Source organism: Hippichthys cyanospilos, chromosome 1 (assembly GCF_059441005.1).
Source record: "Hippichthys cyanospilos isolate Australia breed blue-spotted pipefish chromosome 1, RoL_Hcya_1.0, whole genome shotgun sequence".
NCBI classification, from domain to species: Eukaryota; Metazoa; Chordata; class Actinopteri; order Syngnathiformes; family Syngnathidae; genus Hippichthys; species Hippichthys cyanospilos.
In genome coordinates this window covers 817,132-832,166 of record NC_142369.1, presented here as the reverse complement: position 1 = coordinate 832,166, position 15,035 = coordinate 817,132, and the positions used below count along the sequence as shown (strand labels likewise).

Below are 15,035 nucleotides of genomic sequence, written 5' to 3'. Positions count from 1 at the left end.
ATGACTGACCTTCTTGTTCTATCTCAAAGGGAGAGCCCGAACACTCAAATCGTCTTAACCAAAAAAAAAGAACAAATACAGTAGATTTTTAGCTGCAGCTATTGATTAGAACGGTACTTCGATGTTCTCCAAATAATCAAATGCTAGGAGAATAATTCCCAAATATATGTTCAAGGGCAATAAATACAGAAGACCATGAAAAACCTCACACTTTCACTTAAGCACCAAGCTCACTGAGGGGCAAACTGGCGGCAAAAGTTGCAGCTCTTTTGAATTCGACGGGCTCCGTCTGAGGTTTTGGCATTTTGCTCTCGTGTCCGGCATGTACTGCTGTTGAACATATTCAAAATGTCTTATTTACAGCCGGTGACCGCCCCGCAACCGAACGCGAATCCCGGCAACGTTTCCCGGACGGAACGCGTTGGGCTCAAAAGAGCCGCTGCGCCCTTCGCCAACATTCGCCCCTTAGAGGGTTAAGGGTTTTAATAATCAAGTACCGAGTGTTTTTTGTCATTAGCTGATCAACATTTTGAATTATAAGCTGCACTTTCATCCCCGTACAACTGACCCCGGACCACCATTTAGCCAACAACCTTTGTGGTTGTTGGCTAAATGGCGGTCCTCAAAAACATACTTGTGTACCTTTGAAGTTACAGGGGGACCTCGACTCACGACGTGGATCCGTTCTTAAGACGCGGTGTAACTCGAATTCCAGTGTAAGTCGGAACAAAAACCAAACGATCAAACACGCGAGAGAGAAACCAGAAAGCCAACCTGAGAGACGCGGTCTTTCAAGGTTTACCACGCGTTGGCCATAGGGTGCTTTGAAAACGCGGGGAGAAAAAAAGGCATCAAAAAACTGAAGAAATAGGAAATCTTCCATCTCACCAAAGCTGACTTTGCGCTGGCTGAAGCACTGCAGCGGCGGCGATAAAGGGGATTGTGCATGTAGGTCAAGATGAAGGCTTCTGGATTAAAGTGCGCAATCATCCCATCGGATACACATGATGTCGGTTAATCCCTCAAGAGGAACTTATTACAAACGGTGATTGCATTTGGTCCCAGCTTAACAACAAGGAGAAACCGCGTCCGTGACATCCGGCCATGATCCGCCGCGAACCTCGGCTTTCCTTTGCTCCTGCCAGTTGGCCCAAGGTCTAACCCGAGTCCTCTCCGGTCCGGACGGGCTGCGCTAACCCCGATTGTCTCTCGCTCACAACGAGCTCCGGCCCGTGTTTACTCGACGGGCATTTACTGCCCGTAAATGAACTCTTCGGGAGAAGGTGGGGACGGAGGCTTCAAGCTACGCTTCGTGGACCAATAAAGCCGGACACTTGACCCGCCATATCTCATTACTGGCTCGAAATGAAATGGGCTTTTTTTCTTCTTCTTCTCCTTGCTTTTCTTTTGCACGTCTCTCATCGCCTGGATCGATTAGCGGGCGGCCAATCAATGTTAATTAAGGCGTAGAGAATCTTTTAATTGTGCGGTATGAATCATTGTGTCGGACCTCCACCTTGACCTTCGCGAGCGCCCGTCACTCGAAAGGGAAATAAATGCAGTTTTGAATGTTGCAAGATAATCATGGACCGCAAACGAGTATAGATTGGAGGGGGGGCATTAACAAACAGAAACAATCTTGTTCCCGCTCAGGAGGCGGTGAACTATTGAGGACCTCTCAGTTCTACAAATCAAAATAGGTCAAAACCAGACCGATTTTTGGAATAACATTAATTTGAACGTGAAATAATCATGTCATTCACGAGGCTTAAAATGATGATATCTACCTATAATTCGATATAGTGTGCATCCTTTTTAGCGTCCATTTTTGTACTTTCAAATGGATTTTTGTCAAGCGCCACCTTATTGCCTGTTTGTTGTCAACAACGAAGGATACATTTTCCTGGCGGACTTTGATGCATCGTAAAAAGGAAAAGCCGGCTCGACTTGTCTCCTTCAGCCCCGTGCTTGAACAAGCCGGCAGGTGGGGGGAGGAACAGCGAAGGGCAACCTTCCAGGCGCTGATCTCACAACAGTAGTTACTTAGGTCAAGAACATCCAAATTAAGATGGTCTGCAAAATCAAACAAATTGGATGGGTCCGAAGATGATCGACCGCGGAAGAGTAACGAGGATGATTGCGCGAATGACGAGCGGGAAGGAGAGGACGTCCGGGGTTTAAATGGGAGGAGCTACTTGGAGCGTCAGATTGTGATGAATTCACCTTCAACTTTGTCAAAAAATAAAGCATTGAAACCTCAAATGGTTTTTTCGTCGCAACATTATTTTCAGCATTTGTGTCACGTAACTTGTCTCGTTTGCATTATCCAACATCTTCTTCAAAAAACGCTGATTAACATTCTTTATGTTCCTCATTGAAAACGTCGCCAAAAAACTCTCCAAAATCAAGTCAAGTCACCCATCTCCGAAAGAGGTTGAAGTATGATAATTCTGTCGATTCGATGCACAATCTCGCGAAACGTACACATTGCTGGATGTCATGCCCAATTTTCTGACCTTATCTGTTTGTTGTTATCGCCGCGGCTCACGTGCAACCTTGTGGTGTGTTTCAGATGTAATAACCGGACGCAGTGTGCCGTGGTGGCCGGACCAGACGTATTTCCAGACCCCTGCCCGGGAACTTATAAATATCTGGAGGTCCAATATGAATGTGTGCCGTACAGTACGTATTCTCTCATCTCCTCTCCGCAACTGGAAGTATTAACGAGCGCGCCGTAACAAGGCGCCTTATCGCTATCGCTCCAACCGGAAATGTTTATCCGCGGATATGAAATTCTCGACTTGTTTTAGCTCTTTCCTTGCTGATATCAGGAAATTGGCAGCGTAATATGTTGATGTATTTTTGTACCCTCTCGAAGTCCTCGCGCGTACGCTCGCAAGAAAAACAGAAGGCAAACAGAATATTTGGAACTTTCGCTACATAGAAAATATTACTGCAGTCTAATCGCTTTGTTGCCAATCAAATCGTTGAACTCAACTTCAAAATCCCAAATTTTCCAGTTTGGTGCACACGCAAAGATCGCTCAAGGTCAGATGCGTCGCAAACAGCGTTGGGAAAGTTACCGCAAAACTGTTATGCATGATTTATTACTAATTACTGTCATTTCAAAGTAATTAGTTTGTTACAGTATTACTGCAATTTGAAATGTAATGCATTACACTACTATTGCATGACTTTGATATTACTCTCACCGCCGTAACTGGAAATATGGATTTGCTATTCTAACTGTAGCTTATTATGCTCATTACACATCCGGTTTAAGCCTGAAAACAGTACAAATCATTTCCTCCGTGTTGTATTGTAAACCTTTAAAGACGGGATACAAAATCTTTTTTGTGTGTTTTAATCCCTTTAGAATTTCGCTTCACAGCATGCATTGTTTATGCTGTAGGCCAAAACAATTAGTGCATTTCTCAAGCTCAATGTTAATATTCCAATTCAAGTTCAGTGGGCTATGTCGGAGACATGTTTGAAAAATCCATTGTTTCGGTCGGCAGTTAGCCTACGTCACTGTTACTGTGTTTGACATTCTATTTAACATGTACGCTTCATCTTGATACACTTTGCCCACGACTATTTATGGGCTGTTATTAATAGCAATTGTACAGTGAAAATTAGCGTTAGCTTACCTTGTCATTATTGCTCGTTGCGACAAGATTTGCAACCGCTGCTGAATCCACTGTGGAAAGCGCCAGCATATTTTCGACACAGCACATACTCTGCTACGAATCTCCTAACCTCTTGAGGGGGAAGTGGCATCCCTCAGCGAGAGAGCACAATTTCTTTTCGCGAGCTTTACGTCACTATGGCACCGCTCTAATTACTGGTCCTATTTCGCAAAGTGGACAGCTCTTTATGTGTCGGGCTCAAAGCGCACCTAACCGTTAGATTCTTCTTGTCTTTATCGCTGACGGAATGAAATTAATGGGCGTATGTCCAGCTTGCGGACGTCCATCGTCCGTTGCTGTCCAACGTAGCAAGTAAATATTTTAGCCGACTTTCCTCTTGGGGTGTTTTTGGTGAATTTGTAAAAAAAAAAAAAAAAACACCACTTTCAGGCAATTCATTGTGTTACTAGCAAGTAAAATATGAGAATTTTTTGTGAGTAATATATTATTACAGCAAAGAAGTAATTCATTTGAGTAATTGCATTCCTTTTGTCACGTATCGCTCCCAACGCTAGTTGCAAGCTCAGTTAGCGATTGTTTATTCAATCAAGGATTTGACGTGCGACACATGAAGACGCCAATGACCGTTTGTCATGTTTTCGGGTTTCGTTGCCATGGAGGAAAAAGGCTGGCTTTTCAGCTACCGCGCGCTTTATATTTGAACGGGCGCAGGTTGTGCACTGCCTCCTCAGCGCACTTTCTAGATTAGTAAGAGTCCCGCCGGACTAAAGTGATGTGACCACACTTTCCGAAACCTCATAAACATGTCGGACGGATGGCATGTGTCCGCCCCTCTCACATTGACTTCCCCCGTCTATTCTCCCCGAGCCTTATTAAAAAGCTTAACTTTTGCCGGAGCGGCTCCTCCCGAAGGCCGAGCCCCGGACGAGGTCAGCACTTCTGCGGCCGACCTCCCGGATGTTTTCGCTCAGCCGTAATGAAGTTCTTACATCTCCTCGGCGGGCCTTCAAATCTGCTAACACGCCACAGAAGAAAAATGTCTGCCTTTGGCAAGCTGACTCCGCTGTGGATTTTGTTAGCTGTCTTGTTCGGATTAGCTTTCGCTTTTAACGTTCGTCCCTCCTTGTTCAACTTCATCATCGTATACACATCTTATAAAGCGTGTGCGCGCGCAGTCTAAAATACATTTGTACTAAAAAGTGCGGGGCATAAAGCACTCAATGTGCACAATCGAAGTGAGAGTGCCTGATGTCATATATATACAGTTTAAAAACATATTCTTAACCTAAGGTGCTGCTACGAGAGCGATGTTTTATATACTTAATCTAAAAATATACTTTGAATATAAAAGTGCCATTGTTAGCAAGTCGCAGCATAGACTGCATGGATGGCACTGGCAGGAAATCGGACAGGACGACCTAATGTTGGCAACATCGATTGCTCAAGAGCCATTTTTTGTCATAAAGCAGTTTTTGTCCCGTACGTTGGTTTTTGTGTCATTCGGACGTCTCTTCCATTTTCTGATGGCCTAAACTGAGAAGGAAGATTGTCCAAAAGCAAAAGCGGGACTGTTAGTTTTAGCTTTAGAACCTTTGGTGCTGATGTCATCCGTGTAGTCAGGGAGCAGTTATCTGTTGAACGTAACCCCGATTGTTGGCTGAAAGCACCTGTCTGCATTTTGGGTCCATTCTTGGGCCATGTGTATTTCAATCACACATTTCTCTTATGATAAAACAATTCAAGAGAAATCTCATGTTCACATATGCGCCCTACGGGAAAGTAAAACTACTTCCTGCTCCTGCGTCCAAGAATCATGGGAAATATAGTCGGATCGAATGCGATATGAGCGCTTCCGTTGCAGCATTTTCAATGTCTTGCAGATTGGTTTTCAGTTTTATGACCAAGGTTTTGAAAAAAAAAAAAAATGTATTCAAGCTAATCTAAGCATTCATTTGTGTAGCCGACTGGGGTTGCCTTCAATGATCAGTCAACAAAATCTCAAACATCTATCAAAATACTCGTTCAATGCACCAAAGAGCAATGGATAGTTTGTGAGCGTATTGCGCGGGGCGCGTGGAAATATTTTCTTATTTATTTGACAAAACAAAATCAGAACATCAATCCAAATTTTGTTACGTTGGCACAACTCCGGTATCAAATCGGAAAATCGTGAGTCCATTGACTTGTTTCATGCCGTTGAACTGTTACCCAACATAGCGTTTAGCATTAGCCAAAGGGATAACTTAATTATTAGTCGCCAGATTGACAAGCAATTACATTTATTATTGATAGTTCCTGGTGCAATTTTATTGCATATTTCAATTTGAGCAAAATTGTAGCGTCCCAGTTTTTAGTATTGAAAATACGGTCACCTTAGGGAAGTAGTTCATAAGCATTTCCGTCGCCGACAGTAATTAGTTTGCAGCTGTCCAATTCAGTCGGCCATGTTGTCGGATGTTACAAATACAAGAAACAATTGCAAATCACCCGCAAGTCAAAAAATGGAGTTCCTCTATATCAGAACCGGAGCACGGTAAATTCTAATTTGATCTATGCCCCATTGTGCTCTTTCCGAAGCATCCAAAGTTAGTTTCCAAATAGCCGGCTCCTTCTCAAGCACTATATTAGCGCGCAAGTAGCCCGGAGCCACAAGTGATTGGATAGTTGGCGTGGACCCACTTGTACGATATGCGCTATCCTGAAGCCAAGGAAATGAAGAAAAAAAATGTCCATGAAAAGAAAGAGATGCAGCAAAATAATACAGACGCTTCAAATAAAGCAAAATTGGAATGAAAATACAAACGTAGCAACGGGAAAACTGTTGTTGAAGATGCAACAGATTCATGGGATGTCATTTCGATGGGAAATTGACACTAGAAAGTGAAAGTGTCGCCGTATTAAAGTACGTTCAAACATATTTAACCCCTGGGTGAAATAAGAATATTTCTTATGTCGTAATAGTAGTATGATGACTTTTGTAAACTTTTGCATGATGGGAGTCCAGGCTAGGCCAACCATGAAAGTCGTTGAAAGGTTTGCAAATGTATAAGTTGGTCGCTTGCTCCGCCCGATGGTTTTGGGTTGTCAACACAAAAGTGTCTAGTGTGCCCGGTTTGCGAGGTGCCATTGAAATGAGTCATGCACGAAATGCATGCTGAAACATTGGGTTTTCAAGATGTCAAAAATTGACAATATTTCCAATTTTGAATGGCAGTAAATGAGCCCGACATTGGCTCAATAAGGGTTATCAATAAGGGGATATTCCAATTACCTGCCATTGTTCTTTTTGGGTGGATTTTGTGCATGAAAAGTACCAGCCGTATCGGTACTCAGTATTTGGAGATGAGTACTTGAACCGGTATTGGTCTGAAAAACTGCGGTACGGTGCGTCGCTTATTCCGCTCGGGCAAGTCCATTGTTCCATCCACTAACGGGTTGAGTTTTGAACTTTCATCAATGTGAAATGACACTTTTTGCCCGGCTCAGTTACGTTTTGAATGAAATTCATAATAAGAATCCCCATAAAGATAAAGATCCACCTATGGTTGTCTCCATCGCAATAAGGAGCGCAGTGTGGCGGCACCCGCTACCGACGGTCGGGCTTCTGTGCTAGAAGGCGAAAGCTCAAAATTGATTTCCCCGCACGAGGCGATCGCTCGCAATCGAGCCGGGGTCCTAATGCGGCGGGATGTGCTCAGCCGTCATTGGGTAGTCACACCTTGGCCAAATGCGCAGCGTGTGTGACACAGGAGGGGGACACAGGTGGCCTTTTTCCTCGCTTATTTGTAACCTCCAAATTGCGTCGGAAACACACTTTTTTGTTGGGTGTGAAGAATCATTTATTTTTTGCCTCATCTTGTGTAAGGGGGACTTGGCTGAAAAGATATTTGACAGGGGTACGTCACGGCTTTTGGAAAATTCTCCCGCAGTCTGTCGCACCAGCTAGCCGGGACTAAGCTAACCTAGTCGGGTTGGTCCCGACTTTGCGTTCGGTCGGCCTCAACGGTCAAGTAAAGACAAAGACGATGGGGATCCATTGGCCGTTTGGTTAACCGTCTAATGAGCCGGCCAGTACGACGGAAACTGACGCACACGTTGGTATTACATGACCCATGTTGCCATTCTAACGTTCCGCGAACGGAAGAATTTGCATTTGTCCGTATTTGGAATGAGGTGAATTTTTCGGGGGCCGCGGCTGCCGTGACGGGGCACGCTTTTGTCCTCGGTTCTGCTTCCCGCCAAATGGTCGGAACGTCATCCGGCGTTGTCAAGGTTATAAGATAGCGACGGCATGGAGACATTGAGAAAATGAAGGGGCAAGGCACAGAGAAAGCGGACAGCCGCGGAAAGATTAAGAGGGCCTCCGAGCTGGAGATGAGGATCCGGCGAGAACGGCATCACCCTCATCCTTAGGCGCATGCTATTCAAAGGCCCGTAATCTGCGTCATTAATTAAAAAGCTGATGGGACGGCGTTAAGGCCTTTGCCGCTCGGAGAAAGGAAATATGGCCGCCCTTCCCGCCGTGAATCTCTATTAGCCGCTAATGATGGCGCTCTGACGCTTTCGCCGTCACGGCTGTGAAATTGGCAAGCGTTAATTATTCATCGGGAAATCTGTACCGCCAAGGCGACGGGGTCGACGCGCTCGGCCCGTAGTAGATGAAACCCATAGCGATTGCCACTTACATGAACTTTCTTTGCTACGCTCCGGACGTCAAATCAAAATATATATTCCGTACCGCATCCGCATTATATATGTTGCCGAGAAAAAGATGGGGCTGTTTGACTTTTGGGTGAAATTTAGCGTATAACTGTGCGGCTTTGACAAAGTGCGCAAACGGTTTGAAATGACTGTAATTCTTTTGGTCAGTTTCTTCTGCTGTAACGATGTGCTTTTTTTGGATGACTCTTGAAGATCACTTCATTAATTTTTATTTCTGTCTTTTCTCCTTCTTCCCCTCCCTCGCCGACATGCAGAAGTGGAGCAAAAAGGTAACTAAATGCCAACAATTGTCTTTATTTTTTCCGGGCGCAATTCGGGATTGGATTCGTGATGTGTTTTCCCTGCCTTTTATTTTCAGTTTTTTATTCGATGACATATTTGGGCCTTTGTCATCGGAGCGCATTAAAACAAAATTCCGTTCGAAGGGTGAATCCCGCTTTGCTTATCCCAGCTCGGCCTTATCGGCTGCATACTATTAAAGCTACAGCTTTATAAGGGTGATCAATAGCTTGTCCGATAAGCTGTCAGCATTTTTTGATTATGGCCCTAACATGATGATGGCTATAACCTTCAGGGACTGGCGAATCAATAGAGGAGACATATCATAGTGGCCATATTCATACCTTATCAGCAGAAAAGCCTTTAAAGAAGTGCAGAGCGGGTAAACAAGATTCCCGTGAATGGCATCACTATCATTCCAGATTTGTCTTGCGCCATGTTTATAAAAGTACCCTTGCTTCTTTATTTATGAAGCAGCCTCCAATTGAATAAAGCCACGGGCAACTTATGCTGTGTGTGTTGGGCACAATCGGTAAAGTGAGTTTGACTCCCGGAAATGACGACAATCAGCCCAAGACGGAAGCGTCTAGCGAAGTAGTCAAAACCGCAACGACTTAAAGCGAGACGGCGTGGAGAACGGAGACTATCGAGACCGAAACAAGAGCAGAACCTTTGGAGGTGGAGACCAAGATCAGACCGCAACTGTATATCAAAGGAAAGTCACCAAAAAAATGAACGACTAGTATGGACTATATCTGCGACTAGTATCCTACATTCTCCACTGCAAAATGTGTCTGCTTGGACATGGTGCAAATGTTGCGCTCGAGAGCACACCCACCAAGACTGGGGCATTTTGGAGACAGGGAATATTGCACAAGACCAAAACTTGTTCAAGTTGAGACAGAGTGACTCTTTAGAGTTCGATACGGCATACGTTAAAGTTTGGCAAATTCTACTTCTCATCTGAGAAATGCTAAATTGTCCTACCAAACTAGGACGAATGATATTTTACGACCGGAAGCCGGCGCGGCGCCTCCACTCTGCATTTTCTCACCGACGGCAGTCGTACCAGCCTAGTCTCGTCTGGTCTCCTCCGAGACAAGATTGAGCCAAAATGCCTTTGATTCCGAGGTGAGACAAAGACCCTTATAAACAGTCCCCAGGCCAAGATCGGTCTTAGGAACTACAAGACTAGCACACGGTAGCTACTTTGTGTGGCCGGTGCCAGGATCATCAGGGCGAAGCCAAAAGGTTTGAGAAGCTTCGCTCTAGAAAACGGACGTACGCTCGGGCGAACGGACGACGCGGCTCCCGTTACCTGCCAATGTAACTCCGTACTTGTTTTTCCCCTCTTTTGGCTCCTCAGTATTCCTGTGCCCGGGGCTTCTGCGCAGGGTATACCAGAGCGAGCACCTCTTTGAGTCGGACCACCAGTCCGGCGCGTGGTGCAAGGACCCCCTCCAAGCCTCCGATAAGATCTACTACATGCCGTGGACGCCCTACCGCACGGACACCTTGACCGAGTACTCCTCAAAGGAAGATTTCGTCGCCGGGCGGCCGACGACGACTTATAAGCTCCCGCATCGCGTGGACGGCACCGGCTTCGTGGTGTACGACGGCGCGCTGTTCTTCAACAAAGAACGCACGCGCAACATCGTCAAGTTCGACCTGCGGACTCGCATTAAGAGCGGCGAGGCCATCATCGCCAACGCCAACTATCACGACACCTCCCCGTACCGCTGGGGCGGAAAATCCGACATCGACCTGGCGGTGGACGAGAACGGCTTGTGGGTGATCTACGCCACGGAGCAGAACAACGGGCGCGTGGTCATAAGCCAGCTCAACCCGTACACCTTGCGCGTGGAGGGCACGTGGGACACGGCGTACGACAAGCGCTCGGCGTCCAACGCCTTCATGATCTGCGGGGTCCTCTACGTGGTCAAGTCGGTGTACGAGGACGACGACAACGAGGCCACCGGCAACAAGATCGACTACGTCTACAACACGGAGCTGAGCAAAGACGGCTTCCTTGACATCCCCTTTCCCAACTCCTATCAGTACATCGCCGCCGTGGATTATAACCCCAGAGACAATCTGCTTTACGTTTGGAACAATTACCACGTGGTCAAGTACTCCCTAGATTTCGGCGTGCTGGACAACCGACTCGGTGAGTCCGCCCTTCCTATTCTGTCTGAGGGCGGGTCGAATGGCAAAAAAGCTGTCACGGGATATTGTGGAGTGCGTTCGGCCTCGTTTGCGGGGCTGCAAATGGTTGAAAGTTGAAAATGGCTCGCCGGCTTTCCTGATGCGATGCTAACAGTTGACCGATTTTGCTATTCGGCTCTCCTGAAAAGGGACGGAGATACCTCGGAAGCAAATGAAATCGGAAATGTTGTTCCGCGAACATGTGCTTTAATACGTTCCAACAAAGTGAAGATTTGTTTTTCTGGTGTTTTTTTTGTCTTTTCCCGACTCCAAATATCGTATTTTAGCCTCCTTGGGCGCCAATAACGAAAGAGAATCGGTCTTTTTTTAACGACCGTAGCCGTCGATGGCAGCGAATGTGTTCAGATGATCTCAGGTTGATTGTAATTGTTGTTGAAATCCCGCCCCCCCATCATCACGCGGTTGGCCATTGCTAGTATCCCGATGATGTAATGGGCACACTGACGTATCCATGCACGAAAAGAGCATCTTGAATGTTTTGCCCGTAAACGTAAGAGTGGGCCTTTTTTAAATATTCTCCAAGCCCTCGCTCATTTCAACGGGAAGCCGCTACCTGCTGCCTTCCAGCTTCAGCCAAAATATCCCCCCCCCCCCCGACGTATGGCATCCCGCCGCGGTAATCAATTCATATATTCCGTGAGCGCGCTAAGCGGGCGTTTGCCTTGGCCGACACGCGGCCAGCCATAATATAATTTGTTGTGCTTAATAAGAGGGAGCTTGTGTGCTTCTCCTTTTATTGGATATGAGTCGCTGTGCGAAATCGGCGGCCCTCCAGACAAGCGGCACGAACAGCGCTAGTAAAACCTCGGCGCGAGTGGACAGATGGAGCACAAATTGAAATGCGGGCCGAACAAAAAAATGGCAAAGTACATGAAAAAAAAGCCCTCCGGAGTAATAAAGCAGCTGTCTGATCACCTTCTTGACGACGCACGCAAAGCTCGCGTTTTCTCGCAGAAAACAAAATCAAACATTTTTTTGTAAGCGGGTGCTTTACAACTCACCGTAATTCCAAACATATAGGTTGATTATTTTTTTGTAAACAAATACTTAGCCAAGTTATTTCCTTATAACAGATCTCTTCTACGATCCTAAAGAGGTAACTTTATGTTGATTATGGTTTCATGTTCCAATTGATTCCTTATTAATTTGAAACGACTGTTCCCATCACGGCATCGGCTCATTCACTCGCATCCACTGCTTTAGACCTCATCAATTTTTTACCGCGCTAGCAGCAAATGAAGATACATTTGCTGCTATCTTCAGAAATCTCACGCACCCCCTGAAGAGCGTTGAGGTACCCCCAGGGTCACGCGGAACACCGGTTGAGAACAGCTGTGCCGGCGTGTGATTTCACGTCTCTAGCGTCTTTGGTTTTTCTGTGGCTGTCATCCCAAAACCCTAAACCGTGCGCTTAGCATCGTCCAACCTAAAAAACAACAACAACAAAGAAACGAACCTAACTCAAACCAAAGCCATTTTTGACCTGAAACCAAATCCCAAGCACAACCCCATCAAAAATCAGCTCAAAACTCCTTAACCTTCACAGTTAACAACGAATCCGCTTGAGCACATTTTTAGCACGGAAGCTACCTTGTAACTGGAGGCGTTTGGACAGAGGAAAGGATGGGATGGGAGTTCATTTCGGCGGGCCCGTGCGCCTCAGAAAAATGTATTATGTTGTAAATATGCAAAGGGCAAGAAAAATGCATTACGAAGTTACTTTGGCGGAGTCGTTAAAGAGCAGTAACAAAAACCTTTTATTTATTTTGTTATTTCATTGCTTCCCTCTGTCCTCGTCTTTCACATGTTATAGCTTTTACTGACTTTTATTGGTTCGGTGTAATATTTTTACAGCAGCCAGTTATTTAGCACACTATAAATGTATGCTTTTTAATCTGCTGGGATTCATGGGAGGGGAAAACGGCATCATTTCGTGATAGAAGATTGCATTTTTCCTACTTGCTTAATTTTGCGGATTATGCCTCGCCGCCGTGCATATTTGCAGGTTGGCCGGTTATCGCGAGCAAGGCAGGAGCAACGCTTGCCTTTATATCACGACGCATACATGTCAGCAATTTTACAGTCATTTTTTGTGGGGGTTTTAGTTGCAACGTGGGACATTGCGTGGAAAAATATATGTTGATAGAAAAATAAGGAAGCATTATTTATTCTTATGAAATTTCAAATTTGGACCATTTCTGAAATAAGTCCAATTTTTTCCCGATAATGCCACAGGATTGTGACTTGTGTATGCGCGAGCCGGGAAAAAAATGAAGAAAAAAAAAGTACAGTTTTTAGCTTTTAGCCTAAATGTATTGGGGAATATTTTCGAATGCATGTGCCAGTGGAAATTGCACTCCGCGTCGGTAGCGCCGCGCTTCCGCCGATGAAATAGTTCTGAAATCAATTGGGTGAAATCCATTTGTTTGCCACTCTGTTTGTTTTTCTGCTTTCCCCCGGCCGTTTGATTTCTACTGCGCGAGACGGCGGCCGTTATAAATAAGTCGGCGTGTTTCCCGATGAATCCCAAAGCCGCGGGGCAAGGCGCGAGCTCGGGTGCGGGTCCAAGATGTTTGCACACGGTCCGTGTCAGAGATTCGTGGGCCGTCTGGCCTTTTTTGTACGTTTGCCACATGTTGCCATCTGGCAGCGGCCCCACGCCAGACGCCGCGCCGCGCCCCGCCCCACCCCGCCGGCTCTGGGATGGGAACGCGTGCCCGAAACACTCCATGTTTTGGCTCCGGCGCCCACTAAACTGATTAAGGGCGTCTCGGCGATAAACGGCAGGCTTGGCGAGAGCGCGTTTGGCCGATAATCGGCGCGTGACTCAAGTGCTCTGATGTTGTCCGGTGGGTTCGGTCGTCGGAGAACCCCAAGGACACCCGCGCGCGTGCCTGCGGGAGGGTTTTTTTTTTTTTCCTTTTTCCCTCCCTTGACCGTGCAGCATGAAGAAAAAGCGAGCGTAAATCACTAAAGCCGTCGGAGGCCTCTCGTTTGATGTTAAGGCTTAGCGATGTAGGCTACTCGCTCATTTGCGCAACGCGTTGATGCATTGCCCTCCATACACTAGCGCAGTGGCAGAATAAAAACTGTTTGCTTCAAAATTCTTCTTTGTTTAACCCATAACTGTGTTGTTTTTGAAGTAAATAATCCGCCCCGACAACATAAGAGCATCATAAAATGGATTTAAAAATAAATGTTTTTATTCACAGCTTTTTCAATAAGAATACAAAAGCATATTATCACAATAAAACTAAACTGAGAAAGACTTGCGTCTTTCACATCACTCAACATTTTACCTTTTCGAAACCTACCTCTCCATGAGGTCGGGGTTAGGTTTTGACGAGACATAGGAGGCACACCCGGGCATGACGCAATCAGAGCAGGGAGCTGATTGGCTGACACAAGGTTAACACGGACCGGTGGACGGGACACTGACACAAGGGGAACGGAAACGTCAACGAACATAAACAAAAGACCAAACAATCCGGAAGACGAAAAGAAAAATCAAAACCCGACAAAAACCACACCGAACATAACAAAATGTCTGCCGGTACATATTAAGCGTCCAGCTCGCCCCTAGCGGAACTTCAGTCATACTTGAAGTCGAGCATATACGCAGACAGAACCAACGTAGGACTTGATCACGATCCTTTGTCCAAAAAGACATTTGACCTCCACCTCAAGGTAGAGCGCGACCTCAATATCTGCTTCGACTTCAAATCGAAGCAAAAAGTACCGCGGGTTTTTAAGGGCGCCCATATCGGGAGCGGGTACGGTGCGTAGAAATTGGCGCCATTTGTCACGCTCGCTCGGCCGCCGCGCGCCCTTTCCCCCCCCGCCGCCCGACCTCCATCGAATGCCCTCTGGAGTCCCGGGACGAGAGCCGGGGAATGAGAAATTAATTGGCAAACAACGCGTGGCTCCCCTCCATTATGACTCTCATCATGTTAGATGATATCGGAGCATTACCGGATGTCTGGCTGCATAATTGAGCCGCCGCCTCCGTAGCCACTGATGGATAACAACACAATGAAATAATAACAATCATTTATACGCCTGCCGGCTGACGTAAGGGTGATCTGATTGGATGCTGACTAAGTGCAGCGATCCTCCATGGCTTGGCTGATCTTCCCCAGAAACGTGATACGGGGAAGC

The 15,035-nt window shown here is 46.2% G+C and overlaps 1 protein-coding gene across 2 annotated transcripts in view; it reads left to right on the top strand.

Annotated features, from left to right (window-relative positions):
- LOC148428509 (adhesion G protein-coupled receptor L3-like) overlaps nucleotides 1-15,035 on the top strand; it is a 136,961-nt gene that overhangs the window by 66,807 nt on the left and 55,119 nt on the right. For both annotated transcript variants that reach the window (XM_088439419.1, XM_088439506.1), the window contains exons 5-7: nucleotides 2,573-2,682; nucleotides 8,627-8,641; nucleotides 10,018-10,818. In XM_088439419.1, coding sequence (XP_088295545.1) covers nucleotides 2,573-2,682; nucleotides 8,627-8,641; nucleotides 10,018-10,818 — 926 coding nt within the window. The remainder of the gene's footprint in view (nucleotides 1-2,572; nucleotides 2,683-8,626; nucleotides 8,642-10,017; nucleotides 10,819-15,035) is intronic.